The 14,854-nt window shown below is 52.1% G+C and overlaps 1 protein-coding gene across 1 annotated transcript; it reads right to left on the reverse strand.

The window, feature by feature from the left end:
• Positions 1–1,002: 1,002 nt before the first annotated feature.
• Positions 1,003–13,602, reverse strand: fhip1b (FHF complex subunit HOOK interacting protein 1B). Its single transcript, XM_067255358.1, is given in 11 exon segments — positions 1,003–2,184; positions 2,186–2,336; positions 3,131–3,293; positions 4,266–4,444; positions 7,372–8,763; positions 9,196–9,365; positions 9,501–9,580; positions 9,757–9,924; positions 10,066–10,311; positions 11,581–12,237; positions 13,434–13,602. Coding segments are annotated over 11 exon segments (3,480 nt in total). The 5' UTR covers positions 13,560–13,602; the 3' UTR covers positions 1,003–2,036.
• Positions 13,603–14,854: the final 1,252 nt, after the last annotated feature.

Consider the following 14,854-nt stretch of genomic DNA (forward strand, 5'->3'; position numbering starts at 1 on the left):
GGAATACAAGCACTGACACACATAGAAATACACTTAAACTGAAAAAGAAATTATATAAATCGTAATACAGAAATTAAAGTGATTAAGTGCCTGTCTTGGCAAAAACTTAAAAAACACTGTGTGGGTACAGCTTCTCAACTTCATAACATTAGCCATAAATAAGCTTTCCACTGCAACACTGGCTCGATGGAGTTCTGAAGGACTGTCTGACCTGACATCCTCAGACATTGAGGAAAAAGTTGTTTTAACTTGGTACCTTGAGGGGGAAAACTGTTGTTCGGTTAAATGTTAGTATGAGTGCACTAAAGATAGCCAGTATGCTTCACTTCAAGACCGCCCTTGGAATTTGTGAAAGCGAAATATATAGGCCTATATATTTTTCTTTCTCTCGAATAAAATCCACTCTATATCAGTATAACCTGCGACTGTTGCTTTTATACCGATGTTCTTTGAAATGAGGGCTCTCAGGGGGAGGAACCGCCTGAAGTTTGAGACTGACTGATACTGAGCCTCATGGCACAAACGGAATGTCAATCTAACTTTCAAGGTCTGGGAGGGGGGGAGAAGAAGGAACTACTATATCCTTGATAAGCAATTAATTCCAGGGTTTCAGGAACACCGCGGAAGCGAACGACAGTTCACAGAGAGCTGGAGATTGAAGGCCCACGCAGACTGCAGGAACCTCCTGCGCTTCATTAGAATGATTTGTCTTTGAAATGGATCCTACACACCAGTTAGGTGTGAGAGGATCCTCCTCCATCAGAGGGCAGGAACACACCCTTTCCTACTGCAGCAGGTGCATGGTGCGATAAGACTGTCTGTGAAGAGCCTCAAGCACATCACACACCTGCAAAGCCACACAAACACACAAACACACACACACACAACCCCCCCCACACACACACACACAACCCCCCCCCCCACACACACACACACACACACACACAACCCCCCCCCACACACACACAACACTGCTCCCACCATGGCAATTGATATGTTGAATATTTTTTTGATGTACATATTTTAAAAAGGATAAAAAAAATAATAATTAAAGTAAACCAACACCTAAAATGACATGGAGAACGGTTGTATGAAATCATAATAAACTTCCCCGAAAGTGTGCTCCAGTAGTGCTGTGTAATCTTATAAAGGGGACAAGGGCCTCTCTCCCTTCTGCTAGTTTTCCCTTTTTCCAAGTTCACCTGTCGCCCATGTCAGTTTCCCAGAGGTGAGGTGATGCATTCCCAAACCAATTATAACAAAAATGAATCGTTGAGAGGCCCAGAGTTTCATTGTTAATTGGTTGGTTCTTCTTCCTGTTGTTCCCACTCAACCAATCGGCCTCTCAGCTGAGGTGGTGACACCAGGATGGGCGTGTTCTGAAGACACGGTCAGAGCTGATTGGCCGGTTGTGGGAAGAGTTAAGGACTACATTTCAGTGCTCTCGTTCAGCCCCAAAAAGTTTCAGCAAACATTTTCTTCCAAAAATGTACCTCATTTAGTTTTTATATGCTCTACACAAAAAAATATTAATTTTTTTGGTCTTCTTTGTCCGATTTCTTTGCAAATGATAAAGACGGAAATTTCCGAACCATTCACCCTACAGAGCCTGAATGGAAACATCTCATACAGTAGAGATGACTAGGGACAGGAGTGCTGACTAGCACCTATGTGAATCTACTAGACTTGCTTTTCTTACTGTGGCCTTTGCTGGCCACCACTCTATGTTATGTATATGCATATGTACAGACCGCTCACCCGCCCACACCTGGAGCATCTACTGAGATTCAAGGTGTGTATGTTCATACACATAAATATTGTATACAGGAAATGCACAGTATTATATCAACAGAGGAGTCTCTGCTCTCCTTACAGTAAAGCAGATATATTTTTCGTTATAAAAAACAAAAACAAAAAAAAACCTCAGTCCCTTTCCTCTCTAAACAAGAAGTTTCCTTGTTTGTCCTTCAACAAACCGACGTCTCACTGCGTGTCCAGGGCGCCCCCTGGTGGAGGGAGGCGGCGCGTCCTCCAGTCTACTCCTCGGCCTCCTGGCAGCGGGGGAAGGGCACGGTGACAGCGTGCTCCAGGGCCAGCGCCGCCAGCTCCTTCAGGAACTCGGAGAAGATGACGGCGCAGTACACGGCGTTCTTCACCCGCAGAGCCTCCGCCTGCTTCTCCAGCCCCGTGGCCCCCGCCCCGGAACAGGGCGCTGTGCAGCGATTGGCCGCCGTCGCGCACGTGAGCCAGGGCCAGTTGTGCGGCGTGGCGTGCTCGCGTGGGGCTGTTGGTGTGGCGGAGGATGAGGTCGCCTAGCGACGGCTTGCGGCTCTTCACTGCAGAAAACGGAAGGACGGGGGTTTTAGTCGCTAGGGAGCACGTGTGCAGCCCACACAAACACATGCGGCGGGCGTGTGATGTTTCTGAGCGTGTGCTGTTTCTGAGCGTGTGCTGTTTCTGAGCGTGTGCTGTTTCTGAGCGTGTGCTGTTCTTGAGCGTGTGCTGTTTCTGAGCGTGTGCTGTTTCTGAGCGTGTGCTGTGCACGGGCAGCATCACGGGTCGTCGACACATTCACCAACACACCAGCCCGCTTTCATCGTCATTCACGTGGAAACAGGACGTGCGTGTTTTGCTAACGTGGGAAAATTGACTGACTCGAATCAGGAGACGAACAGCCAGCCTCTTGATCCCTGCTGCCAGACTATTAGTCTCTGAGACACCAACAGCATATGACAACAATCCCCCCCCCCTCCTGCCCGCCCCCCGCCCGCCCGACTCTCTCCAGTCTGACTGGACCACTGAGCACAGATGGCCCATTTCCCCCAACTCCACCCTGATGAATCCCTGAGTCCAGGCCACTGCCCTGGGGCTGCATCCTACACTCTGAGGCTGGGGGCTCTCTGTGTGTGCGAACACATCTGCAGGTGTGTGTGGGCGTCTGCAGGTGTGTGTGGGCGTCTGCAGGTGTGTGTGTGGGCGTCTGCAGGTGTGTGTGGGCGTCTGCAGGTGTGTGTGTGGGCGTCTGCAGGTGTGTGTGTGGGCGTCTGCAGGTGTGTGTGAATCTGTGTCTGCAGGCATGCGTGTGTGTGTGTGCAGGGAAGCGTGTGTGTGTGTGTGTGTGCATCCCCACCCAGGGAGTCGGAGCGTCTGAGGGGGGGCACGCCGGCGGGGGAGTCGGCCCAGTCCAGCTTCCCCCGGGCGGCCAGGTAGCGCTGGGCCTTCCTCAGCATGGAGGGGAAGTCCTCATGGGACGCAGCGAACGCCTCGATGCGGTTCTTCACCGACCCCAGGACCTGCGGGGGGGTAGGATGGGGAGGAGAGAGGGAGGGGGGGAGGGGGAGGAGGAGGAGAGGGAGGGGGGAGGCAGATAGACGGGAGCTTTGAAAACACAACACGTCCATTTCATCCACACGTCTAAAACAGCGCTTCCTTTTTATCAACACATTCTAAAATAATGTCAAAACAACGTTTTTGTTGTGACCATCCCTCTAAAACCCCCAGAGATCTTCCTGCTTGTCGACAGAGCTCACACACTAACAGAAGAGCGCGAGTCTGGAGGTTCTGCAGACAGTGAACACGGCAGAGGGAGGTAAACAGCAGTCAGCTTCAACTGACATCCTGTCAGGTCTGGGAGGTGAACCAACACAACCCTGTCCTTTGAACTCGAGAGGGACTGAATTCGGGAATTTTTGTTCAAGAAGGTTCTTTGATGAGCGGAGAGCAACAGAAAAGCAAATTTAAGCTAATAGATACAAGCAAACCGGCATTTGGACAAGTAAACATTTAGCCCTCTAGATGATTTGGAGACGCTCGAACAGCTGATGAATAATTTAAGCGAAACTTCATCGATGTTCTGCGGAACTAGAGCACAGCAAGTCGAAAGCTGGCAGTTGACTCGTTTTGTTTAAAGAAGTACATGTTCTTTTGATAAGAACGGAACAAGTTAAACTGTTTGCATTGTAGGGGGCTGGACAGGAGAGGTACCCCCTCCCCCCCTGTACGAGGCAGTGTACCTGTACAAGGCAGTGCACCTGTACGAGGCAGTGCACCTGTACGAGGCAGTGCACCTGTACGAGGCAGTGTACCTGTACGAGGCAGTGCACTTGTATGAGGCAGTGTACCTGTACGAGGCAGTGTACCTGTACGAGGCAGTGTACCTGTATGAGGCAGTGTACCTGTATGAGGCAGTGCACCTCTATGAGGCAGTGTACCTGTACGAGGCAGTGCACCTGTACGAGGCAGTGTACCTGTACGAGGCAGTGTACCTGTATGAGGGACTTGACGCTGGGCTGGAAGACCATGTTGGTGTTGAGCAGAAAGGACCGGAGCAGGGGCTGGGGGTAGCAGGCCAGCTGGGAGAGGATCCCTGTCAGCAGGATGTTCACGTACAGAGAGTTCTGCAGCATGTTCTCCAGCTTGGCAAACAGAACCCCCATGAACGGACCTGAGGAGGAGAGGGGGGGGGGGGGGGGATGGGGAATACAAAGAGAAATATAACTGCAAGCAGCAATGGCGGATTCCTCCAAACATTGCAAACCACTGAAAAATGTATATTCTTTACAAATAGTCACTGTAAAATTCCATGCCGCAGACTTACCAATGGGATACCAAATATGAAATGCAATACCATCAAGATCCACAAGGGCTTTTATTTAAAGCCAAGGAGTGAAGGGAGGGGGCTTGGTTGAGCCTACCCATTCCAGAAAGCCTTGTATCTTTGTGTATCAGGGCGTGGCCTGTAGCGTCACTTATGGGTGATATTGGGCCATTTGTGGTGTGGTAGTTACTCTTGGCCTATACTATAAATGTTTCAGGATTTTGAGAACTTTTACCATTGCATACAAAATCGGAAATGCAATACCATCAAGATCCACATGGGCCTTTGCTAAAGACCAAGCAATGAGTGGGGGCTTGGTCAGCCCACAATTGCCTGAAATGTTGTGTATGCGTCTCGTCAAGCTTGCGCGTGTGTCAAGGGAAAGGCTGAGTGTGTGAGAATGTGTAGCGCGCGCGCTGAGGAGCAGAGGGAGACGTTTCATTGGAAATTTCCTTAACAATTAGCCAAGCATGCATTTTTCAAATATTCACCAAAATTCAACTTTTCATCTTACAGTCAACTTTTTCTGAGATTTGTGTACTAAACATTCTCAAGAGTTTTCATGAACTAAAGGCAAACAAATCAACAGTTATTGGCCAAAAAACATTTTTGGTTCCTGCGGCCACGCCGATCACATGACACGATCACATGACACCAAATTGATTGGACATCCTCAGAAGACGGTTCCGAGTCATCTTACCAAGTTTGGTGTTGATATTTCAAAGATTTGCTGAGATTTGATCCAACTTCCTGTTTGGTTGCTTTGTTGACGATTTTGATTGGCTGTACCGGACAAACGGTTTTGAAATTCAAAAATCTGTTAAAGAATTCAGTGAGGGTTGCTCTGACGATGATACCTGCCAATTCTGGGGAAGATTGGACAAGAATTGTAGGAGAAGTAGCAAAAAAACGTGTTTCCTAAATCTTTATTGTACAAAAACATCCAATATGGCGGCCGTTATAGGTTATTGAGGCTTTTTTGTTCCTCATGAGAAATAAGGCATATCTAATGAATTTCAGAATTTTGGGACAAATGGGATGCGAATGGCATCACTTTGTAAATGGAAAATTGGGGCTTGGCCGTAGCGCCACCTATGGATAATGGTGCGTCATTTGTGGTGTGGTAGTTACTCCTGGCCTATACTATCAATGTTTCAGGATTTTGAGAACTTTTTCTAAAATGCATTACCATCAAGATCCACAAGGGCCTTCACTTCAAGCCAAGGAATGAGTGGGGGCTTGGTCAGCCCACAATTGCCTGAAATGTTGTGTATGCGTCTCGCCAAGCCCGCGCGTGTGTCAAGGGAAAGGCTGAGTGTGTGAGAATGTGGAGCACGCGCGCGCTGAAGAGCAGGGGAGACATTTCATTGAAAATTTCGTTAGCAATTAGCCAAGCATGCATGTTTCAAATATTCACATAAAATCGACTTTTCATGTTACAGTCAACTTTTCCTCAGATTTGTGTACTAAACATTCTCAAGAGTCTTCATATGAACTTGTGATTGAATCAAAGTATCAGTTTTTGACCGGCGGATGTGTAAAGCATTATTTTAGCGTTAGCGATAAATTCGATTTGCTTTATATCAATCATCTTTTGAGATATGAAGTTGCCTTTGCACATGGTAACATGTTGTAGTGTCGTCCACCGATATACCAAGTTTAGTGTTGATATCTCAAAGATTTGCTGAGATTTGACCCAAGTTCCTGTTTGGTTACTTTTTTGCTGATTTTGATTGGTTGTGCCGGACAAACGGTTTAGAAAATCAAAACGCCATGGGATAACTTTTGTGAGGCTTGGTCTGAAGATCATCTATGGTCATTTTGAAGAAGATATGACAATAATTGTAGGAGGAGTAGGCTTTCAAAGGTTTTTGATACAACCGGAAATAGCGGAAAATCTATACAACCGGAAATTGACGTCATAGGGTGCGTTGAACTCGTCTTCATCCAGGGAATCCAATGGTACCTCATTTTTGTAAATCAGTCATACGGTTCAAAAGTTGCGTGTGTAAACACAAGTCCAACTTTGACCCATTGGTGGCGCTAGAGTGGTCTGATGGGATACATGAAACTTGGTGTAGGTATAGAAGGAACTGTCCTTAATGAGTGTGCCAAATTTAACAAAAAGTTATCCAAGGGTTCTAGGGGCTGCCATTGACTCCCATGGAACTAGAATAATAATAATAATAATAATAATAATAATAATAAAACTAACAATAACAATAGGTTTCCTCCTTACGGAGGAATCCTAATGAGAAAGGAAAGGAGGGAAGGAGAGAGAGAGGAGTCAGAGAAAAAGGAGAGAGAATAGGAGACGGAAAGAAAGAAAAGGAGGAGAGAATGAGAGAGAGGGAGGGTGGGGGTAGCAGTGTAGTTAGAATGGAGAGAGAGTATGTTTGGAACCAGATGTCTAGCCAAGGGCATCAACACAACTGCTCCAAATGACCTAGAGCCAACTTTGGTTCAACAAATATGAGGAACAAACAATAAAACACAGTGTTTCTCCTACCATTATATTGGGGGGGCCCTGCCCCTCAACGGCCCCCCCGCCCCCCCCTGGAAGGTCAAGTTAATTTAGTACAAAAACTTTTTTTTTATTACTTATTATTTTTTATTATTATATAGCGCCAGATCACAAAATAAGTCATTTAAGGTTACCTTTCCTATAAAACAGGTTTATAGCTTGGTCTTTTATTTAACAAACTAAATGGCCTTATGTTATTTATCTTATTTACACGACGGCATGTAATTTCTGTCTCTACATGTGGACTCACCTGTGTAGGGCTGGGAGGCCGCCTGTCCCAGGGGCCTGGCAGGGCTGAACACCCCCACCGCCGAGCTCTCAGCCCTGGCCTCGGCCCCGCTCAGGTCCCCATCCAGCGGCGAGGGGGGTGGGGGCTCCTCGTCCGGTCTACCCAGGGCCGAGAAGGGGTCCCTGGGGCTCTCCTCCAGTCCGGCCCCCCTCCTCTCCCTCACCCTGTCCTCCAGCTCGCTCAGCTCCTGGGTGAAGGCCTCGATGCTGATGCCCTGGCCGTTGGAGTCCCCAAGGGGCCGCGGGTCGTCGGGTGCCTGCTCCAGGAGCTCCTCGATCAGGCTCTCCACAGACTCCAGCCCCTGGTTGCTGAGGCCTAGCTCTGGAAGACCTGATGGAGGGAAGGGTGCAGCGGGGCTGTCGGTGGAGAAGGCGTCCGGGGCTGAGGGCTGGGGCGTGGGGGCTGAGGGCTGGGGAGTGGGGGCTGAGGGCTGGGGCGTGGGGGCCGTGTGGGAGGTCAGGGGCTGCTTCTGAGGGTCGGGTATGGACCTGTCGCTCCCAGACGAGCCGCGCGGCCGGGCCAGGCCGACCGCCCCGTTCTGACCCGAGTCCCCAGAGGAGAGACGGCTGTCCGAGTCTCTCTTCACCTTCTTCACCTCCATCCCTCCATCCTGGCCGTCGCCGCGCCCGTCCCCCTGCGCCGCCGTGCCGTTGTACACGGCCGGGCGAGCGACGCTGGCGGCGGGGGGGAGAGGAGCGGCCGTGGGCGGGACAGAGGCGGAGGAGGGCGTGGTCGAGGCGGGCGGGAGTAGGAGGGGCCTGGGTAGCTCCTCCCTCTGCAGGGAGCGTTTCTTGGAGCGCGGCGTGAGGCTGATGCAGTTGTTCTTCCCGATGGTCACGTCCCACTCACCGCTGTCCCTCTCCGAGCTGCCCCACTCCGACCTGGCCGCCGCCACCACCGCCGCCCTGCGCTCCGCCGCGGGAGACCTCGCCCCCCCGCCGCTGCCCCCCTGCTGGAAGGAGAAGTGCTCGGGGAACACGGGCAGGGCGGGGTTGGAGGTGGGCGGGGGCGGGACGGACGGGACGGAGGCGGGGGAGGGGTGCTCGCCGTCGTAGGGGGCCGACCAGGCGCGGCAGGCCCAGGAGCAGAGCTCGATGTGGCTCCGAGCGTCCCTGAGGTAGTCCAGGTAGCCCTGCTCCCAGTCCAGACACTCAGGGACCCCGCCCTGGTGCAGGGGGCTGTCGGGGGATAGGGGGGTGCCCGGGGGGCCCCCTCGGGGGGAGGAGGGGACGGGCTCCGGGGAGGGGGAGGAGGGGGCCCCTCCGGAGCTCTGCTGGCGCATGAAGAGGGCCAGACGGGACGGAGTGCTGGGTCTGGGCTGGGGGGGGGGCTCGGAGGCTGGGCTGCCCAGGACTGCAGCCAGGGGGAGACAGAGAGCAGCGATCAGACACACACACACACACTCATTTACATTTACATTTAGTCATTTAGCAGACGCTCTTATCCAGAGCGACTTACAGTAAGTACAGGGACATTCCCCCCGAGGCAAGTAGGGTGAAGTGTCTTGCCCAAGGACACAACGTCAGTTGGCATGACCGGTAATCGAAATGGCAACCTTCGGATAACTAGCCCGATTCTCTAACCGCTCAGCCACCTGACTCCCTTTACTAGCCCGACTCCCACTCAACGCAGACACACTTCTCACTCTACAGAGAGGATTTCTACTCTTCAAAACAACACAGCTTGCCCTACCCTCACCTCAGTAGGCATCCAATCAACACTGATCTAAATGCACATTTATTGTAAGAAACACTGAAAGGAGAGTAGGAGTTGTTGAGCGGTCACCTTTCCCCCAGAAGGCAGGCTCCTCCTCCCGGTCAGCAGGGGGCAGTGTTCCCAGACGGCAGCACTCGGGGATGAGGGAGAGGAACTTGTCTGCCGACTTGCCGTATAAATCTGTCTCCCTGACGGCTCGCCTCTGACTCAACATGACGTGGGTGCAGGGCAGCAGATACCTGAGGAAAACACACACACCTGTTATGGGGCTGGAAGCAAGAAATGAAAATAATTCAACACAGTCACACGCTCACACGAAATTATCCCAAAGTCAGCCATGCATATGGACGGGGACACACACACACACACGGTACCTGAGAACAAGCTGCAGCATGAAGTCTTCGCAGTTGAGGGAGAGCAGAGTCTTGAACAGGCTGAGAGACACCATGCAGAGCTGCAGGACACACAATATATAAACGCACACACACTTGAACTAATATTATACTGAATGTAGCGAAATCCAGAAAGGAGAGACACAGATGCACAACTGTGTTACCCTGTATACTGCTGTTCTTCCTATGTCTTAAAATACCTCTCCCTCTCCACCTCATTCACTCCCCCCCCCCTCACCCTGGAGTTGCTGCCGATGCGTGTGAGCAGCGTGTCCAGGATGGTGTCGTTGTCGTGGCGATGCAGGAGGATGAAGCGCAGGAAGGTTTTGAGGAGGGCAGTCTCTGTCACGCTGCGCAGGAACAGGTCCAGGTACGCCGTGGAGGCGATCATCTCATCCACCGACGACTGGAGACACACACACACACACACACAGTTCGAGAGTTTAACAAGAGTGCATTGACCAGAGATGATTCGGTCCACCTTCAACATATTGACCCACACCCAGGACAACGCCCAGGCGGTCTATCCAATGAGAAGCCGGCCTACCTTGTGGAGGGCGGGGCCCATGACAGGAACCAGGAAGCCGTTGTGGACGTAGTCGACCAGCTGGCTGCGGACCAGCGGGTGGGCCACCTGGATGACGGCGTTACAGAACTCCAGGGAGTTCATGAAGAGCACCAGCGACGACACGCCCATCCAGTCCTCCCTCCTCAGGGCGTGCCAGTCATCACCACGCACCTCCATCTTCCTGGGGAGGGACGAGTACAGGGCACTGAGGCCCGTGGCCAGCACCTGGGGAGGGAGGGGAGGGGAGAGAGGGGGAGGGGAGGGGAGGGGAGAATGAGTTACAGTGGTCGGGGGTTAGGGTTAACCCCCCACACACACACACACACACACGGTAACACAGCCACACACACACTTCCTCTTGTGAGCTCATCCCTGGCCAACTGAGAGAAAGCCTGTCTGTGTGTGTGTGTGTGTGTGTGTGTGTGTGTGTGTGTGTGTGTGTGTGTGTGTGTGTGTGTGTGTGTGTGTGTGTGTGTGTGTGTGTGTGTGTGTGTGTGTGTCTGTGTGTGTGTGTGTCTGTGTGTGTGTCTGTGTGTGTGTCTGGACACTGCGTCCCAACTGCAGCAGAACACACAGAAGGAGCTTTCTGTTCTCTCAGCTGGGACACCGGCTGGGGAGAGGAGAGACCAGCCAGTGCTGTTAGTCAGGGTGGACAGGGTTTTTCCTGACAGAGGGAGACAGACAGACAGACAGACAGACAGAGGACCCACAAGGGGAGCCACTGCAGTGTTGTGCACCCAGACCCCCCCCTGCCCCCCCAGGAGGTACCAGGGACCACAGGAGATACTAAGTAGGGCAGACTGGAGCTCATCAATTATTCTAAAGGGAGAAAAGCTGCCAGTACAGAGATGGAAAGGGGGGGCAAAGAGGAGCACAATATTCACATCGCTATAGATGATTGCCCTCCAAGCTAAAGGCAAGCCAAGCGATATGAGACAACATATTTGAGAGATTCGAAACTATTTGCTTACAGATTTGCCAAAAGAACTACCAGAAATAAGACGGAGCATGAAGGGGGGGAAATGAAGAATGAGATTGTCCGAGCCAGAAAGATTTGGAAATCCTTTCGTGAAGCGAAAGCGATTGCTCAATTGTGTGCATACACACACTTCTGCAAAATAGGGCAGCAGGGATGAGAGTGATGAATCCTGAAAAGTCTCAGAAACCTTCGCCGGGTCATCATGAAACTGCTGAATGTAGCATGAATGTCCCACTAACCTGCCTACGTCACCTTTCCCCCCACTACAGTCCAGGCTGTCCGTGTGTTCTTCCTTGTAAAACTGGGTTATAAAGTTAAGTAGGGCCTACTTATCCGTACAAACGTTTTAAGTACACACTTCAGGAGAGAGCAAACACAATTAAAGGCAAAACCGTAAGCACACAGTTGCAACATGTAGCACTGCCTTCTCACAACTCCCACCTCTGTCACACACACACACGACGATGTGTGAAGGGAGTTCACACATGCACACACACACCCCCTCACCCACTTACCGGGCAGAAGTAGGAGTTCTCGGCGATGTAGCGCGCCACCGACTGGTTGCTGGCCGAGGTCGCCATGACGAGCAGCAGCGCGTCGCGGGCCTGCTGTCCAATGGCTCCGTCCCGGTGGATGAAGGGCACCAGGAGGGAGAAGATCAGCAGGTTGGTGGGGCCCTGCTGGGCGGCCGAGGCCCTGAACAGCAGCTCCAGCACGGCGGGCTGCCGGGCCATGCTCACGCACACCTGGTTGAGCAGCAGCACCAGGCTGTTCTCCAGGGCGGCGGGGCAGCCCTGCTGGGGGTCTGAGCAGGCCCCCAGGAGCCCCAGGAGGGGCTGGAGGACGGCTGCGTGCGTGAGGAGCGGCTGCTGGGACTGGCCGATGAGCATCTCGAACAGCTTGAGCAACGCCCCCTGGCTGTCGGGGTCCAGGCCGCGGCGCAGGTGCCACGTCACCAGGCGCTCCAGGATGCTCTCCCTCGCCACCAGCCGCAGGATGGGACCCGGGGCGGGCGAGAGGGCGGGCGCGTGGGCGCCGACGGGGGCCAAGCCCTCCGTCTCACCCGGGCGCTCCTCGGCCAGCAGGCACAGCATCTGGTCGGTGTGGTTACGGACGGTGGTGAGGTCGTCGCTGGAGCCGGACGGGTCACGTTGCTCCAGTACCCATGACAACTGGAGGAGGGGAGAGGAGATGGGGAGAAGAGGAGGGGAGAGGAGGGGAGAAGAGGAGGGGAGAGGAGGAGGGGAGGAGGGGAGAAGAGGAGGAAAGAGGAAGTGAGAGAGGAGAGGAGGAAAGGTTAAGTGTTTTCACTTTACAGTAAGTGGGACTGTGTCTACTAATGTCCACGAGGCAGGCAGACGGCCAGAGATGATCCATCTGCAGACCTGCAGGTTCAGGCTGGTAAGAGCGTTCCTCTGGCCTGCAGTGTGTCCTGTCAGGATGACCTTGGCCAGAGGCCAGGGCTCAAGGCTGTGTTTAGTGGAGAGATTCTGTGTGAAGCTGCACAACACACACACACTCGCTCTTTCTACCTCTCACAATCATTCTCACACATTCTAATTCACACACACATTCTTTATCTCTCACACTCTCCTTCTCATACACACGCTCTGAAGATTGCTCTGCTGCGATAGGTCAGTGAGAGACCTTGAGATGCTGGTGGCAGAATGGCCCTTGCATGTGACAGCACATTAACATCCTTCTCCTGAGGCTGGATCAATAATCTCACGATGGGAGCTGGCAGCTATTCACAGCACATTCCATCCTTCTTGACATGGCTAGCACACACACACACACACACACAGTCATACAAATGACTCATGCAAGAATTCACACACACACAGACGTTACATGCATGCATGACCACAATCTCATATATTCCCTTATGCACTTAGGGCTAACTGACACGTGCCCCGCCCCCCGCCCACACAAACACACACACACACACACACAGACCTAGAGCCCCACAGCTCAGCCAGATTAACAGTGTGTTGGCAGTGTCAGAGGCAGGAGTATTGATTCCTCTACTGGCTGGCATGCAGCAACGCTATGACGAAGTGGGGAGTTCTGGCAGCAAGTTATCTATCTAGTGATGGCCTTTCAGGGTGTGTGTGTTTGCATGTGTGTGTGTGTCACTGTGTTTGCATTTGCAAGTCTATCAAAGAAGGCCTTGTGCAAGACTAAGTGGACTGCAGCCATATCCTGTTCCTCTCAGATGACCAGAGACACAGCTCTTCAGGTGGGGAGGATCCCAGGTGGCGATAGTTAATGTTTACATATATAGCTAACAGCGTCATAGCCCAGGGGTCTAGGTTCATAGGTCAAGCCCAGGGGTGAGGGTTCCTTGGTGAAGCCGTCTGGTCCTTACCTGTCTCCAGTGGTTCTCAAACACCATGAGGCAGGTCTCGGGGTCGGCGGTGCAGGGGCCGGAAGGGGGTGTGGTCCTGGACCGGCTACCAGTGACCCGGGGGGTCATGCGACTCAGCCAGCTCATTCTGATTGGCCGATGCGGAAGGTCAGAGGTGGGTTCAGATCAAATCATGAGAGGATGAGGAGGAAGATGGGAAGGTTCACAGACAGGTGGGTTCAGAGAGAAGGGAGGAGAGAGAAAAAGGAGGATGAGAAAAAGAGGGTAGGGAAAGGAAGGAGAGGAGAGGGAAGAGAGGGGAGGGGAGGGAGGGAGGGGGGTAGCAACCAAGAAAGAGTCCAGATAAGAGGGCTGGGGGGGGGAGCAGTCGGTGAAAAGAAAAAGGTAGGAGGGGAAGATAGTGCTGAGTTGGGCTGGGCAGTACAGAGGCAAGGGAGGAGGAGCCGTCTTCCAGAGTCAGCGTCACGAGGGGACCGACGGGGGCGGGGTTACAGGACAGGCGATGTCCACGAGGAGCTCCTGTCAGCTCGCCCTGAAGAGCCTGTCATCCAGTCTGCAGACGGCACCACTCCATACCCATGCAGGGGAACCCACTGCTGGTGGGGAGAGGAACACTGGGTCAGGGCTGCTGTATTAGCATGACTGGTCTAGCGCAAGCACCTGACTCAGTATTTCTGTCAGACTGCCTGTTAGCATTAGCATGGTTAGAGTTAGCATGGTTAGCAACACAATGTTAAGAGTTAGATTTTTTTGCATTTGTATGATTAGCAACAGGATGTTTAGCATTAGCAAGGTTAGCATTAGCATTGCAGAGATGGAACAGAAACGAGACTAATGATTCAATGGAGGGGTTTAGAAAGTAGTGTCACAGTGTCAAACAGTAGACAGCCTCTCCGCTAAATAAAGGAAAACTAAGAGGCATGACAGCATTTAGCAATGCCGTTCCTTCACTGTCAACAAGTGGAGATAATGCCACTGATAACTGAGAAACACATTTAGAAAAGTTACAACAACCAAAAAAACACAGAGGAATTCGATAGAAAGCTATAATGTCTCCTCACCAATAAATGGCAGTTATGGAACACAGAGAGAAAGTAAACAGCATGGGTAAACCTACAGGTCCTGGTTCTAGTCTTCGTCACCGCTGAAGTGACGGAAACCACGTGGTCGTTAAGGAGGATGAGACCAAACAAAAACAAGACATGAGAGAGAGATAGAGAGAGCATGAAAGAGAGAGAGTGTAAGAGAGAGAGTGTAAGAGAGAGAGTGTAAGAGAGAGTGTAAGAGAGAGAGTGTAAGAGAGAGAGTGTAAGAGAGAGAGTGTAAGAGAGAGAGTGTAAGAGAGAGAGTGTAAGAGAGAGAGTGTAAGAGAGAGAGAGAGAGAGAGAGAGAGAGAGAGAGAGAGAGAGAGAGAGAGAGAG

Source organism: Osmerus mordax, chromosome 2, assembly GCF_038355195.1.
Source record: "Osmerus mordax isolate fOsmMor3 chromosome 2, fOsmMor3.pri, whole genome shotgun sequence".
In the NCBI taxonomy this organism is placed as follows: Eukaryota; Metazoa; Chordata; class Actinopteri; order Osmeriformes; family Osmeridae; genus Osmerus; species Osmerus mordax.